Raw genomic sequence first — 15,682 nt, 5'->3', positions numbered from 1 at the left:
GCTAATATTGGTCAGTGACCTATGTTTGTGGTATTGGAGCAACCTTAGCGCATGTTGCTAATATTGGTCAGTGACCTATGTTTGTGGTATTGGAGCAACCTTAGCGCATGTTGCTAATATTGGTCAGTGACCTATGTTTGTGGTATTGGAGCACCCTTAGCGCATGTTGCGTATATTGGTCAATGACCTATGTTTGTGGTATTGGAGCACCCTTAGGGCATGTTGCTAATATTGGTCAGTGACCTATGTTTGTGGTATTGGAGCAACCTTAGGGCATGCTGCTAATATTGGTCAATGACCTATGTTTGTGGTATTGGAGCAACCTTAGGGTATGCTGCTAATATTGGTCAGTGACCTATGTTTGTGGTATTGGAGCAACCTTAGGGCATGTTGCTAATATTGGTCAATGACCTATGTTTGAGGTATTGGAGCACCTTAGCGCATGTTGCTAATATTGGTCAATGACCTATGTTTGTGGTATTGGAGCACCCTTAGCGCATGTTGCTAATATTGGTCAATGACCTATGTTTGTGGTATTGGAGCAACCTTAGCGCATGTTCTAATATTGGTCAGTGACCTATGTTTGTGGTATTGGAGCACCCTTAGCGCATGTTGCTAATATTGGTCAGTGACCTATGTTTGTGGTATTGGAGCAACCTTAGGGCATGCTGCTAATATTGGTCAGTGACCTATGTTTGTGGTATTGGAGCAACCTTAGCGCATGTTGCTAATATTGGTCAATGACCTATGTTTGTGGTATTGGAGCAACCTTAGGGCATGCTGCTAATATTGGTCATTGACCTATGTTTGTGGTATTGGAGCACCCTTAGCGCATGTTGCTAATATTGGTCAATGACCTATGTTTGTGGTATTGGAGCAACCTTAGCGCATGTTGCTAATATTGGTCAATGACCTATGTTTGTGGTATTGGAGCACCCTTAGCGCATGTTGCTAATATTGGTCAGTGACCTATGTTTGTGGTATTGGAGCAACCTTAGCACATGTTGCTAATATTGGTCAGTGACCTCTGTTTGCTGTATTGGAGCACCTTAGCGCATGTTGCTAATATTGGTCAGTGACCTATGTTTGTGGTATTGGAGCAACCTTAGGGCATGCTGCTAATATTGGTCAGTGACCTATGTTTGTGGTATTGGAGCAACCTTAGGGCATGCTGCTAATATTGGTCAGTGACCTATGTTTGTGGTATTGGAGCACCTTAGCTTTTGGGGCTAGTCATAGTCAATTCCCTGTGTTTGTGGTTTGGAGCACCCTTAGCGTGTTGGGCTAGTCGCTATCAAAGCCCTGTGTTTGTGGTATGGGACACCCTTAGCGTGTGGGGCTAGTCGCTATCACTGCCCTGTGTTTGTGGTATAGGACACCCTTAGCGTGTGGGGCTAGTCGCGGTCAATGCCCTGTGTTTGTGGTATGGGGTAACTTTAGTGTGTGGGGCTAGTCGCTATCACTGCCCTGTGTTTGTGGTATGGGAGCACCCTTAGCGTGTGGGGCTAGTCGCGGTAAATGCCCTGTGTTTGTGGTATGGGGTACCTTTAGCGTGTGGGGCTAGTCGCTATCACTGCCCTGTGTTTGTGGTATGGGGTACCCTTAGCGTGTGGGGCTAGTCGCGGTCAGTGCCCTGTGTTTGTGGTATGGGGTACCTTTAGCGTGTGGGGCTAGTCGTGGTCAATGCCCTGTGTTTGTGGTATGGGGTACCCTTAGCGTGTGGGGCTAGTCGCGGTCAATGCCCTGTGTTTGTGGTATGGGGTACCCTTAGCGTGTGGGGCTAGTCGTGGTCAATGCCCTGTTTTTGTGGTATGGGGTACCCTTAGCGTGTGGGGCTAGTCGCGGTCAATGCCCTGTTTTTGTGGTATGGGGTACCCTTAGCGTGTGGGGCTAGTCGCGGTCAATGCCCTGTGTTTGTGGTATAGGGTAACCTTAGCGTGTGGGGCTAGTCGCGGTTTATACCCTGTGTTTGTGGTATGGGGTACCCTTAGCGTGTGGGGCTAGTCGCGGTCAATGCCCTGTGTTTGTGGTATGGGGCACTCTTAGCGTGTGGGGCTAGTCGCGGTCAATGTATTAGGGCAGCCTTAGCACGTGTTGCTGGTCTCGGTCAATGACCTATATTTGTGTTATTGGAGTACCTGATACAGGTCTATGTAGTGTGTCTGTAATCTCCCAAGGCTTCTCTCCACGGACTGTGTGATGGATCGTCGGCTCAACCCCTGGCTATCGGAGTGGAGTCCCACCTTTGTCGCCAGCACGACATCGTCTCGGCTGCGTCTGCAAGGTGAGGTAAAAAACATGACATCCCCTTGCTCTGTTTGAAATTTAAACATTAGTGACGGGGAAGAGAACAAACAAAACCTTTTATGGTTCGCCTATTTTATTTAGGTCATATTTGGTTATTTTCAATTACCTAACAGTTGTGTGATTCACCCGTATGTACATGTATACTAACGGGGAAAATAGTAACTGTGCTTCATATGAGGTTCAATTAAAATAAATGTATTCTAAAATTAAATAATGCATCTTTCAATACATATTCATGAAGATATTTCTAGGGCATGTTTCACAGTTTGCACATTTGTTCGGCGCACAATTTAGATTTTTGTTAGGAGCAAACAGGAATGGCGCAAAACGAAGTTGCCAGGCGCTTTAATGTTCATCGAAACACAATATAATCCCTTTGGAGACATTATCTACAGCAAGGCAACACTCATGACTTGTCACGGGCCGGTGCTCCACTTGTGACATCACGTCAACAAGACAACAATTTTCATCTGGTGCTTCTACGAAATCGATACCAAACCGACACATTAACAGCTTCAACAAATCCCGGGTTGAAACCAATTAATGACAGAACCGTACGCAACTGGTTGAGGGAGCACAAACATCCAGGCCTGACGTCCAGCGATTCGCTCAATTTTGCCCCAAACTTTGCGGGTACGCTGATCTTCAGAAGAGAAGACTGGGATAGTCGCACTTGATGCGTGGGGTGAATATGGGTTCCGCAGATGTAAATAGAACTTTCAGAAACTGTTGGTGAGTACCAGGAATTGTGAATTAGCTGACGTCCAGCGACGGATATCGTAATACAGTCATCCAGCCCACACTGTAATGTTGAACTTTATCTGGCTTGATTCCAAGATATAACTGATTGTCATGAACACATCCGCAGTTGAGTCCATGTTTCCCCTATTATGCTGCCAATGGGTTGACTGTATAATGAAAACAAAGAATGTCCCAAAGCTGAACCTTGCGGGACGACACAGGAAATACAACATGAAGTGGATTTTTTTCCATCAACTTGGACTTGTACGCCAAGTCAGATAAGACCCTGAATTATAAATTCATATTCTAGAAGAGTAAGAAGAATATGGTGATGGACAGTGTCGAAATTAACCGACAGATCTAGCATTACCAAAAGCACAACTTCATGCATATCCAGATATCGCAGAACGTCATTATGGACTTTTCGTTGAACAGTTTCGGTGTTTCGACTTATAGGCAGATTGGAATTCCTCAAGGAGCTGATGGTCATATCAATGTTGATTTAACGTCATGAGAACAGTCTTGGATAGGAATACTTCTTAAGGCCTGTCCTGTCCTGTCCAGAGAGGAGGGGGTGATAATGGCACATTGGAAGGAATTCGGAAAACATCCTCTTCTAATGTAGTGTTAATGATAGATGCCACCACTGGAGCACAGGCGTTTGTGCATCTTTTCACACAGGATCTAGTGCATGATTGACATGGTGCTGCCTTGATTGTGGTCTTTGTTTCTTTGGGATCTGTTTCCGGAAACCACAGGTTCTCCCAAAACCTGGCGTGACTACAAAGCTAAGAAACTGTCTGTGTACATTAGGGTTTGGATTATCCGGTTATTTCAAATGTATGGTAACAAAAATATATTCACAAAATATGTTAGGAATGTTTAAAGGGTAAATTCCAGCAAATTTGGCACAGTGAATTACCAAACATGTCCTATAATTATACATTTGTATAAATTGCGAAAACTATTTGAACTAACACAATTCAAATTCAAAATTGCTCTTTCTCTTTTTCGTTTAGGCAAGGCCCAAAATACAGACATATAAATATTTCATTTCTTAGCGCTATTTTCTTTTTTGTTTAAGTTGTCATGATCTGAAAATTTAGCGTTAAAGTCACTTCAATAGACCTAGGAATTTAAGAAAATGTAAATTTGTAACTTACACTGCGTTGAAACTGCATGAATTCCATTTTCTTTCAGTGTGTCCAGCATATGTACAGTTAAGACAGTTATACATCTTCAAACTAACATACATAATTTAACATTTTGATGTCATCGCCAAATTTTAACATTTTTACCAATTTAGCAAAATATTTGTACTCTGCACAAATGGAAAGAAATAAACGGTTAACTGTAATTCCGCTTGTTCCAAAACGTTTGTACACCGAGGGTTGCCTGGAGTTGTTTCCATTTTCAATAACTGTTTGCCTGCTATGGAAAGCCTCGACTGCCATAAAAGAACAATCACTTTGTTCCTTGCTGATTGAAATACCTGACTGTGAAGCTCAAGCCTTGTATGCCTCCTCTTTTTTTTACCAATCGACGTCCATGCTTAGCAGTTGTGACCGCATCTGTCATCCAACTCGAACTATACGTCGTTACAGGTGTATGCCACAGCTGTTCAGCACGTGAAGAAGTGTCCTTGTAATCTCCTATGTGGCATTTTTAGAGTCAAGTATCGCAGTCTTTGATTCCGATATCACTTTCATTCAGGTAATCCACGATTTTAATATTGTTTTCAAACTGGTTGAGGTCGATTGATCTGTTCTTCCGATAGGAGATGGTCTTTCTTATTGGTTTTGGTTTCTTGATTTTAAGGTTCGTAACAACACTGTAGTGGTCAGCGATGCCACTGTTGGTTGTCTGAACGTTGGGTATGATATCATCAGAATATTTACTGATTGACAAATCAAGCGTACGTCCATTCTGATGTGGAGGATGAGAGACATGCTGCTTCAGACTTAGTCTGAAAACAGAGTCCTAAAACTTTCTCGTTCGTGGATTTTTATCACCATCGACATGGATGTTAAAATCCCCAGCAAATAATAAATGTTCACTGGTGTTACTGGCTAGTTCCAGAAATGGGTGAGTTCTCCAATAACCTGGTCAGGAGATGTTGTGTTGTTCCCCGTTGAAGGAGGATGGTAGACACAAGGTAATGGCGCCCCATCTATGGCTAATCTGATGGCTAAGCAACTGTACGACCTGAGGTTTTGACCTACATGTTTGACACCAACTTCAGGTCTATGTACAAATCACATTCTTTCACCATTGTTTCTGTAATAACAAATACCTCAAGAGTATGTTCACTAATGCATTCATTAAGCCCTGCCGACTTTTTCCGGACTGATCTGGCGTCGCATTAACACAACCTGTTGGTCTCTCTCTTATTTAGATGCGTAGATACATACATCAGGTTGTCTTTGTTTATCCCATGCTGTGCTGATTGTGCCCCGAGATGTCTTCGTGATGAGATAACAATTTGTATGTATCGCTTCTTTTTTCTACCTCCTCGGCAACCCCGTCTCGTGCGCTTCCTGCCTGCGCATGCAATGTTAAAGGATGAAGTAAGCCTGGAAAGTTTGATTGAGCTGAGTAACCTGATGTATGGACGCTGCTCACCACTGTACACAATGGGTCTGGTACCCCGTCAAGGTCGGTTTGGCTTCCCTGATTGGTATGGATTTGTGTTGAGAAGATTCAGTGACTGTAATCTTCCAAAAATTAAGAAACAAGACACTCAGAATAGGCAATAACATTGATGTTGAAAAGGGGTGTTGAAACTTTAGAGACGCATTGTACGTATGTTCACACTCGCAGTGCCAAGCTATGACAGATGTGCTGAAATATATATATTTGTTATGAAGAAACATTGATCAGACGAATGACCAAATATTAGGTTTCATTTCATAAGATGGACAGTTACTTTTTACGCTGGTATGTAAATACATTATTTTTCAATATGTTGCTCCTGACAGGCACGGTTTTGGTTATGTAAATGTTGAATAGGGAAAAAGCTCTAAGGTCTAGTGACGCACCCGTTCATCCACTGTCCTATGATGGCTTCCGACTGACCCAAAGAGTAGAGGTCGGCCGTGTCGATGAAGTTGCCTCCTAGTTCAAAGAAACGGTCGAGCAGAGCATGCGAGGTGGCGGCGTCACACTGGCCCGGGTATGGGTTCTGAAAGACACATTGTCAACACACCTGTCAAGATAGTCACACTGGCTAGGGTAGGGGTTCTGCAACATACATTACCAACACACCTGTCAACACAGTGACACTGGCTAGGGTAGGGGTTCTGAAAGACACATTGTCAACACACCTGTCAAGATAGTCACACTGGCTAGGGTAGGGGTTCTGCAACATACATTACCAACACACCTGTCAACACAGTGACACTGGCTAGGGTAGGGGTTCTGCAAACACAGCTGTCAAGACAGTGACACTGGCTAGGGTAGGGATTCTGCAACACAGCTGTCAAGACAGTGACACTGGCTAGAGTAGGGGTTCTGCAACACACCTGTCAACACAGTCAAACTGGCCAGGGAAGGGGTTCTGCAACACACATTGACAACACAGTCACACTGGCCTAGGTAGGGGTTCTGCAACACACATTGTCAACACACCTGTCAACAGTCACACTGGCCCGGGTAGGGGTTCTCCAACACACATTGACAACACAGTAACACTGGCCAGGGTAGGGGTTCACAACACACCAGACAACACAGTCACCACTGGTCAGGGTAGGGGTTCTGCAACACACATTGTCTACATACCAGACAACACAGTCACACTGGCCAGGGTTAGAGGCTATCCAACACACATTGTCAACACACCAGACAACACAGTCACACTTGCCAAGGTAGGGGTTCTGCAACACACATTGTCAACACACCAGACAACACAGTCACACTGGCCAGGGTTAGAGGTTCTCCAACACTGACTGACAACACACATTGACAACATAGTCACACTGGTCAGGATAGGCGTTCTGCAACACACACTGACAACACACCAATAAACACAGTCACACTGGTAAGGGTAGGGGTTCTGCAACACACATTGTCAACACACCAATAAACACAGTCACACTGGCTAGGATAGGGGTTCTGCAACACACATTGACAACACAGTCACACTGGCCAGGGTAGGGGTTCTGCAACACACATTGTCAACACACCTGTCAACACATTGGCACTGGCTAGGGTAGGGGTTCTTCAATAACCTGTCAACACAGTGACACTGGCTCGGGTACGGGTTCACAACACACCAGACAACACAGTGACACTGGCCAGGGAAGGGGTTCTGCAACACACATTGACAACACAGTCACACTGGCCAGGGAAGGGGTTCTGCAACACACATTGACAACACAGTCACACTGGCCAGGGAAGGGGTTCTGCAACACACATTGACAACACAGTCACACTGGCCAGGGTACGGGTTCACAACACACCAGACAACACAGTCACACTGGCCAGGGAAGGGGTTCTGCAACACACATTGACAACACAGTCACACTGGCCAGGGTAGGGGTTCTGCAACACACATTGACAACACAGTCACACTGGCCAGGGAAGGGGTTCTGCAACACACATTGACAACACAGTCACACTGGCCAGGGGAGGGGTTCTGCAACACACATTGACAACACAGTCACACTGGCCAGGGAAGGGGTTCTGCAAAACACATTGACAACACAGTCACACTGGCCAGGGAAGGGGTTCTCCAACACACATTGACAGCACAGTCACACTGGCCAGGGTAGGTGTTCTCCAACACACATTGAGAACACACATTGACAACATAGTCACACTGGTCAGGGTAGGGGTTCTGCAACACACATTGTCAACACACCAATAAACACAGTCACACTGGCTAGGATAGGGGTTCTGCAACACACATTGACAACACAGTCACACTGGCCAGGGTAGGGGTTCTGCAACACACATTGTCAACACACCTGTCAACTCATTGGCACTGGCTAGGGTAGGGGTTCTTCAATAACCTGTCAACACAGTGACACTGGCTCGGGTACGGGTTCACAACACACCAGACAACACAGTGACACTGGCCAGGGAAGGGGTTCTGCAACACACATTGACAACACAGTCACACTGGCCAGGGAAGGGGTTCTGCAACACACATTGACAACACAGTCACACTGGCCAGGGAAGGGGTTCTGCAACACACATTGACAACACAGTCACACTGGCCAGGGTACGGGTTCACAACACACCAGACAACACAGTCACACTGGCCAGGGAAGGGGTTCTGCAACACACATTGACAACACAGTCACACTGGCCAGGGTAGGGGTTCTGCAACACACATTGACAACACAGTCACACTGGCCAGGGAAGGGGTTCTGCAACACACATTGACAACACAGTCACACTGGCCAGGGGAGGGGTTCTGCAACACACATTGACAACACAGTCACACTGGCCAGGGAAGGGGTTCTGCAAAACACATTGACAACACAGTCACACTGGCCAGGGAAGGGGTTCTCCAACACACATTGACAGCACAGTCACACTGGCCAGGGTAGGTGTTCTCCAACACACATTGAGAACACACATTGACAACATAGTCACACTGGTCAGGGTAGGGGTTCTGCAACACACATTGTCAACACAGTCACACTGGTTAGGGTTAGAGGTTCTCCAACACACATTGACAGCACAGTCACACTGGTCAGGGTAGGGGTTCTGCAACACACATTGTCAACACACAACACAACATATTCACACTTGCCAAGGTAGAGGTTCAGCAACACACAGTGTCAACACACCAGACAACACAGTCACACTGGCCAGGGTTAGAAGTTCTCCAACACACATTGACAACACACATTGACAACTTAGTCACACTGGCATGGGTAGGGGTTCTCCAACACACATTGTTAACAAACCAATGAACACAGTGACACTGGCCAGGGTAGGAGTTCTGCAACACACCTGTCAACACAGTGGCACTGGCTAGGGTAGGGGTTCTCCAACACACATTGACAACACAGTCACACTGGCCAGGGTAGGGGTTCACAACAAACCAGACAACACAGTCACACTGGCAAGGGTAGGGGTTCTGCAACACACATTGTCAACACACCAATGAACACAGTCACACTGGCCAGGGTAGGGGTTCTGCAACACACATTGTCAACACACCTCTCAACACATTGACACTGGCTAGGGTAGGGGTTCTGCAACACACCAGGCAACACTGTGACACTGGCCCAGGTACGGGTTCTGCAACACACCTGTCAACACAATGACACTGGCTAGGGTAGGGGATCTGCAACACACATTGTCCACACATGTCAACACAGTCACACTGGCCTTGGTAGGGGTTCTGTAACACACATTGTCAATACACCTGTCAACACAGTCACACTGGCCAGGGAAGGGGTTCTCCAACACACATTGACAACACAGTCACACTGGTCAGGGTTAGGAGTTCTGCAACACACATTGACAACACAGTCACACTGGCCAGGGAAGGGGTTCTGCAACACACATTGACAACATACCAGGCAAGACAGTCACACTGGTCAGGGTTAGGAGTTCTTCAACACACCAGACAACACAGTCACACTGGCCAGGGTGGGGGTCCACAACACACCAGACAACACAGTCACACTGGCCAGGGAAGGGGTTCTCAAACACACATTGACAACACAGTCACACTGGCCAGGGTGGGGGTCCACAACACACCAGACAACACAGTCACACTGGTCAGGGTAGGGGTTCTGCAACACACCAGACAACACAGTCACACTGGTCAGGGTGGGGGTCCACAACACACCAGACAACACAGTCACACTGGTCAGGGTAGGGGTTCTGCAACACACCAGACAACACAGTCACACTGGTCAGGGTGGGGGTCCACAACACACCAGACAACACAGTCACACTGGCCAGGGTGGGGGTCCACAACACACCAGACAACACAGTCACACTGGTCAGGGTAGGGGTTCTGCAACACACCAGACAACACAGTCACACTGGTCAGGGTGGGGGTCCACAACACACCAGACAACACAGTCACACTGGCCAGGGTAGGGGTTCTGCAACACACCAGACAACACAGTCACACTGGTCAGGGTGGGGGTCCACAACACACATTGACAACACAGTCACACTGGCCAGGGAAGGGGTTCTCAAACACACATTGACAACACAGTCACACTGGCCAGGGTGGGGGTCCACAACACACCAGACAACACAGTCACACTGGTCAGGGTAGGGGTTCTGCAACACACCAGACAACACAGTCACACTGGTCAGGGTGGGGGTCCACAACACACCAGACAACACAGTCACACTGGCCAGGGTGGGGGTCCACAACACACCAGACAACACAGTCACACTGGTCAGGGTAGGGGTTCTGCAACACACCAGACAACACAGTCACACTGGCCAGGGTGGGGGTCCACAACACACCAGACAACACAGTCACACTGGCCAGGGTGGGGGTCCACAACACACCAGACAACACAGTCACACTGGCCAGGGAAGGGGTTCTCAAACACACATTGACAACACAGTCACACTGGCCAGGGTGGGGGTCCACAACACACCAGACAACACAGTCACACTGGTCAGGGTAGGGGTTCTGCAACACACCAGACAACACAGTCACACTGGTCAGGGTGGGGGTCCACAACACACCAGACAACACAGTCACACTGGCCAGGGTGGGGGTCCACAACACACCAGACAACACAGTCACACTGGCCAGGGTGGGGGTCCACAACACACCAGACAACACAGTCACACTGGTCAGGGTAGGGGTTCTGCAACACACCAGACAACACAGTCACACTGGTCAGGGTGGGGGTCCACAACACACCAGACAACACAGTCACACTGGCCAGGGTGGGGGTCCACAACACACCAGACAACACAGTCACACTGGTCAGGGTAGGGGTTCTGCAACACACCAGACAACACAGTCACACTGGTCAGGGTGGGGGTCCACAACACACCAGACAACACAGTCACACTGGCCAGGGTGGGGGTCCACAACACACCAGACAACACAGTCACACTGGTCAGGGTAGGGGTTCTGCAACACACCAGACAACACAGTCACACTGGCCAGGGTGGGGGTCCACAACACACCAGACAACACAGTCACACTGGCCAGGGTGGGGGTCCACAACACACCAGACAACACAGTCACACTGGCCAGGGAAGGGGTTCTCAAACACACATTGACAATACAGTCACACTGGCCAGGTTGGGGGTCCACAACACACCAGACAACACAGTCACACTGGTCAGGGTGGGGGTCCACAACACACCAGACAACACAGTCACACTGGCCAGGGTGGGGGTCCACAACACACCAGACAACACAGTCACACTGGCCAGGGTGGGGGTCCACAACACACCAGACAACACAGTCACACTGGTCAGGGTAGGGGTTCTGCAACACACCAGACAACACAGTCACACTGGTCAGGGTGGGGGTCCACAACACACCAGACAACACAGTCACACTGGCCAGGGTGGGGGTCCACAACACACCAGACAACACAGTCACACTGGTCAGGGTAGGGGTTCTGCAACACACCAGACAACACAGTCACACTGGCCAGGGTGGGGGTCCACAACACACCAGACAACACAGTCACACTGGTCAGGGTAGGGGTCCACAACACACCAGACAACACAGTCACACTGGTCAGGGTAGGGGTTCTGCAACACACATTGACAACACAGTCACACTGGTCAGGGTTAGGAGTTCTGCAACACACATTGACAACACAGTCACACTGGCCAGGGAAGGGGTTCTGCAACACACATTGACAACACAGTCACACTGGCCAGGGAAGGGGTTCTGCAACACACATTGACAACACAGTCACACTGGCCAGGGTGGGGGTCCACAACACACCAGACAACACAGTCACACTGGTCAGGGTAGGGGTTCTGCAACACACATTGACAACACAGTCACACTGGTCAGGGTTAGGAGTTCTGCAACACACATTGACAACACAGTCACACTGGCCAGGGAAGGGGTTCTGCAACACACATTGACAACACAGTCACACTGGCCAGGGAAGGGGTTCTGCAACACACATTGACAACACAGTCACACTGGCCAGGGTGGGGGTTCACAACACACCAGACAACACAGTCACACTGGTCAGGGTAGGGGTTCTCAAACACACATTGGCAACACACACTGACAACACAGTCACACTGGTCAAGGTAGGGGTTCTTCAAAACATATTGTCAACACACCAGACAACACAGTCACACTGGCCAAGGTTAGAGGTTCTCCAACACTGATTGACAACACACATTGACAACATAGTCACACTGGTCAGGATAGGGGTTCTGCAACACACACTGACAACACACAATGACAACACAGTCACACTGGTAAGGGTAGGAGTTCTGCAACGCACATTGTCAACACACCAATAAACACAGTCACACTTGCCAGGGTAGGTGTTCTTCAACACACATTGTCAACACACCTGTCAACACATTGACACTGGCTAGGGTAAGGGTTCTGCAACACACCAGACAACACAGTGACACTGGCTCGGGTACGGGCTCTGCAACACACCTGTCAAGACAGTGACACTGGCTAGTGTAGGGGATCTGCAAAAACCTGTCAACACAGTGACACTGGCCCGGGTACGGGTTCACAACACACCATACAACACAGTCATATTGGCCAGAGGAGGAGTTTTGCAACACACATTGATGACACAGTCACACTGGCCCGGATAGGGGTTCTGCAATACACATTGACAACATAGTCACACTTGTCCGGGTAGGGGTCCTGCAACACACATTGTCAGCACACCAGACAACACAGTCACACTGGCCAGGGTTAGAGGTTCTTTAACACTGATTGACAACACACATTGTCAACACACCAGGGTGTCAGGGTAGGGGTTCTGCAACACACATTGTCAACACTCATTGACAACATAGTCACACTGGTCAGGGTAGGGGTTCTGCAACACACATTGTCAACACACCTGTCAACACATTGACACTGGCTTGGGAAGGGGTTCTGCAACACACATTGTCAACACACCAGACAACACAGTCACACTGGCCAGGGTAGGGGTTCTGCAACACACATTGTCAACATAGTCACACTGGCCAGGGTAGGGGTTCTGCAACACACATTGTCAACACACCTGTCAACACATTGGCACTGGCTAGGGTAGGGGTTCTGCAACACACCAGACAACACAGTCACACTGGCCAGGGTTAGAGGTTCTCCAACACACATTGAGAACACTCATTGACAACATAGTTACACTGGCCAGGGTAAGGGTTCTGCAACACACATTGTCAACACACCTGTCAACACAGTGACACTGACTAGGGTAGGGGATCTGCAATAACTTGTCAAGACAGTGATACTGGCCCGGGTACGGGTTCACAACACACCAGACAACACAGTCACACTGGCCAGGAGAGTAGTTCTGCAAAACACATTGACGATACAGTCACACTGGCCCGGGTAGGGGTTCTGCCACACACATTGTCCACACACCTGTCAACAGTCACACTTGCCTGGTTAGGGGTTCACAACACACATTGACAACACAGTCACACTGGCAAGGGTAGAGGTTCTGCAACACAAATTGTCAACACACCAATGAACACAGTCACACTGGCCAGGGAAGGGGTTCTGCAACACACATTGATAACCCAGTCACACTGGCCAGGGTGGGGGTTCACGACACACCAGACAACACAGTCACACTCTCCAGGGTTAGAGGTTCTCCAACACACATTGACAACACAGTCACACTGGCCAGGGAAGGGGTTCTTCAACACACATTGTCAACACACAACACAACATATTCACGCTTGCCAAGGTAGAGGTTCAGCAACACACATTGTCAACACACCAGAAAACACAGTGACACTGGCCAGGGTTAGGAGTTCTCCAACACATTGACAACTTAGTCACACTGGCATGGGTAGGGGTTCTCCAACACACATTGTCAACACACCAATGAACACAGTGACACTGGCCAGGGTAGGGGTTCTGCAACACACATTGACAACACACATTGACAACATAGTCACACTGGTCAGGGTAGGTGTTCTTCAACACACATTGTCAACACACCTGTCAACACATTGACACTGGCTAGGGTAGGGGTTCTGCAACACACCTGTCAACACAGTGGCACTGGCTAGGGTAGGGGTTCTCCAACACACATTGACAACACAGTCACACTGGCAAGGGTAGGGGTTCTGCAACACACATTGTCAACACACCAATGAACACAGTCACAGTGGCAATGGTAGGGGTTCTGCAACACACATTGTCAACACACCTCTCAACACGTTGACACTGGCTAGGGTAAGGGTTCTGCAACACACCTGTCAACACTGTGACACTGGCCCGGGTACGGGTTCTGCAACACACCTGTCAACACAGTGACACTGGCTAGGGTAGGGGTTCTGCAACACACATTGTCCACACACCTGTCAACAGTCACACTGGCCTTGGTAGGGGTTCTGCAACACACATTGTCAACACACCAATGAACACAGTCACACTGGCCAGGGTAGGGGTTCTGCAACGCACATTGACAACACAGTCACACTACCCCAGGTAGTGGTTTTGCAACACATATTGTCAACACAGTCACAGGGTAGGGGTGTTCTGGAGCGTCCGGGAACAAGAGTCATGTTCCGATAGATAGTGGTTGATTAAAAAATACACAACAGCTTCGTGGATTGCGTTTAAGTTAGCATGCAGCACGTGCTGCTTGCTGGGTGAGATTAAACTTGCATAGCCAGGGTAGGATCTTGCAGCAGACATTGTCAGCCCACCAGGTAGGCGATCAGGGGTAGTCGGTTTCAGATACTGACTTGCTAATTGCAACATTCCAAGTTGTAGTTTCTATACATTCAGGCAAAGTTCATTTTGTTTGCAATTAACAATTTACACACAATGTTTGCCTACAACATTCATTTGAAACAACTCAAAACCTTGGACGTCACATCACCCACAGCCCAATTGGTTTTATTTATGTGCTCGAAAAGGTCAAACAGAAGAAAGTGAGGTGATATGGACAGTAACTGACGTACAGATGAGGATTGTGGAGTCAGCCCTACCTGCCTCTCTCCGAACATCATGGTACCCAGACACACGCAGGACACCTTCAGCCCGGAACGTCCCATGTAGCGGTACTCTATCTTGGTGGTGCCACTCATTATTCCACGTGTCGGCTAGAAAAAAACACAACTCATCACAGACCACATGCACTGAGGATAACTGCCTACACGGTAAGAGGTAGGACAAGGCCTTCCTTCAGTTCACTAGAGGTACCAGTTGTTGACACACTTCCCGATTTTGTCACGTTACTACCCTACGTTCCAACATGGAGACTTGACAGGTGCGTGACATGTAGATGCATCATATACCATTTAAAATGGTAAATGTAGCAATATTCCGTGTACAAACCAACATACATCCACCAACTTATATACATCCATCAACTAATATACATCCACCAACTTATATACATCCACCAACTAATATACATCCACAAAAAATATACATCCACAAACAAATATACATCCCCATACAAATATACATCCACCAACCAATGTACATCCACCAACTAAT

At 48.1% G+C, this 15,682-nt stretch overlaps 1 protein-coding gene across 1 annotated transcript in view; it reads right to left on the bottom strand.

The window, feature by feature from the left end:
- LOC139460592 (uncharacterized oxidoreductase YrpG-like) overlaps window positions 1–15,325 on the bottom strand; it is a 28,741-nt gene extending 13,416 nt beyond the window's left edge. Inside the window, exons 1-3 of the mRNA XM_071242059.1 lie at window positions 15,169–15,325; window positions 6,087–6,229; window positions 2,139–2,277 (exon numbers count right to left, since the gene is read on the bottom strand). Coding sequence (XP_071098160.1) covers window positions 2,139–2,277; window positions 6,087–6,229; window positions 15,169–15,267 — 381 coding nt within the window. The 5' untranslated portion in view covers window positions 15,268–15,325. The remainder of the gene's footprint in view (window positions 1–2,138; window positions 2,278–6,086; window positions 6,230–15,168) is intronic.
- Window positions 15,326–15,682: the final 357 nt, after the last annotated feature.

This window comes from Haliotis cracherodii, unplaced genomic scaffold (genome assembly GCF_022045235.1).
Source record: "Haliotis cracherodii isolate W230 unplaced genomic scaffold, xgHalCrac1.p SCAF_14, whole genome shotgun sequence".
Lineage (NCBI taxonomy): Eukaryota > Metazoa > Mollusca > Gastropoda > Lepetellida > Haliotidae > Haliotis > Haliotis cracherodii.
The sequence above is the reverse complement of the archived record's forward strand: the minus strand, read 5'-3'. Positions and strand labels throughout refer to the sequence as shown.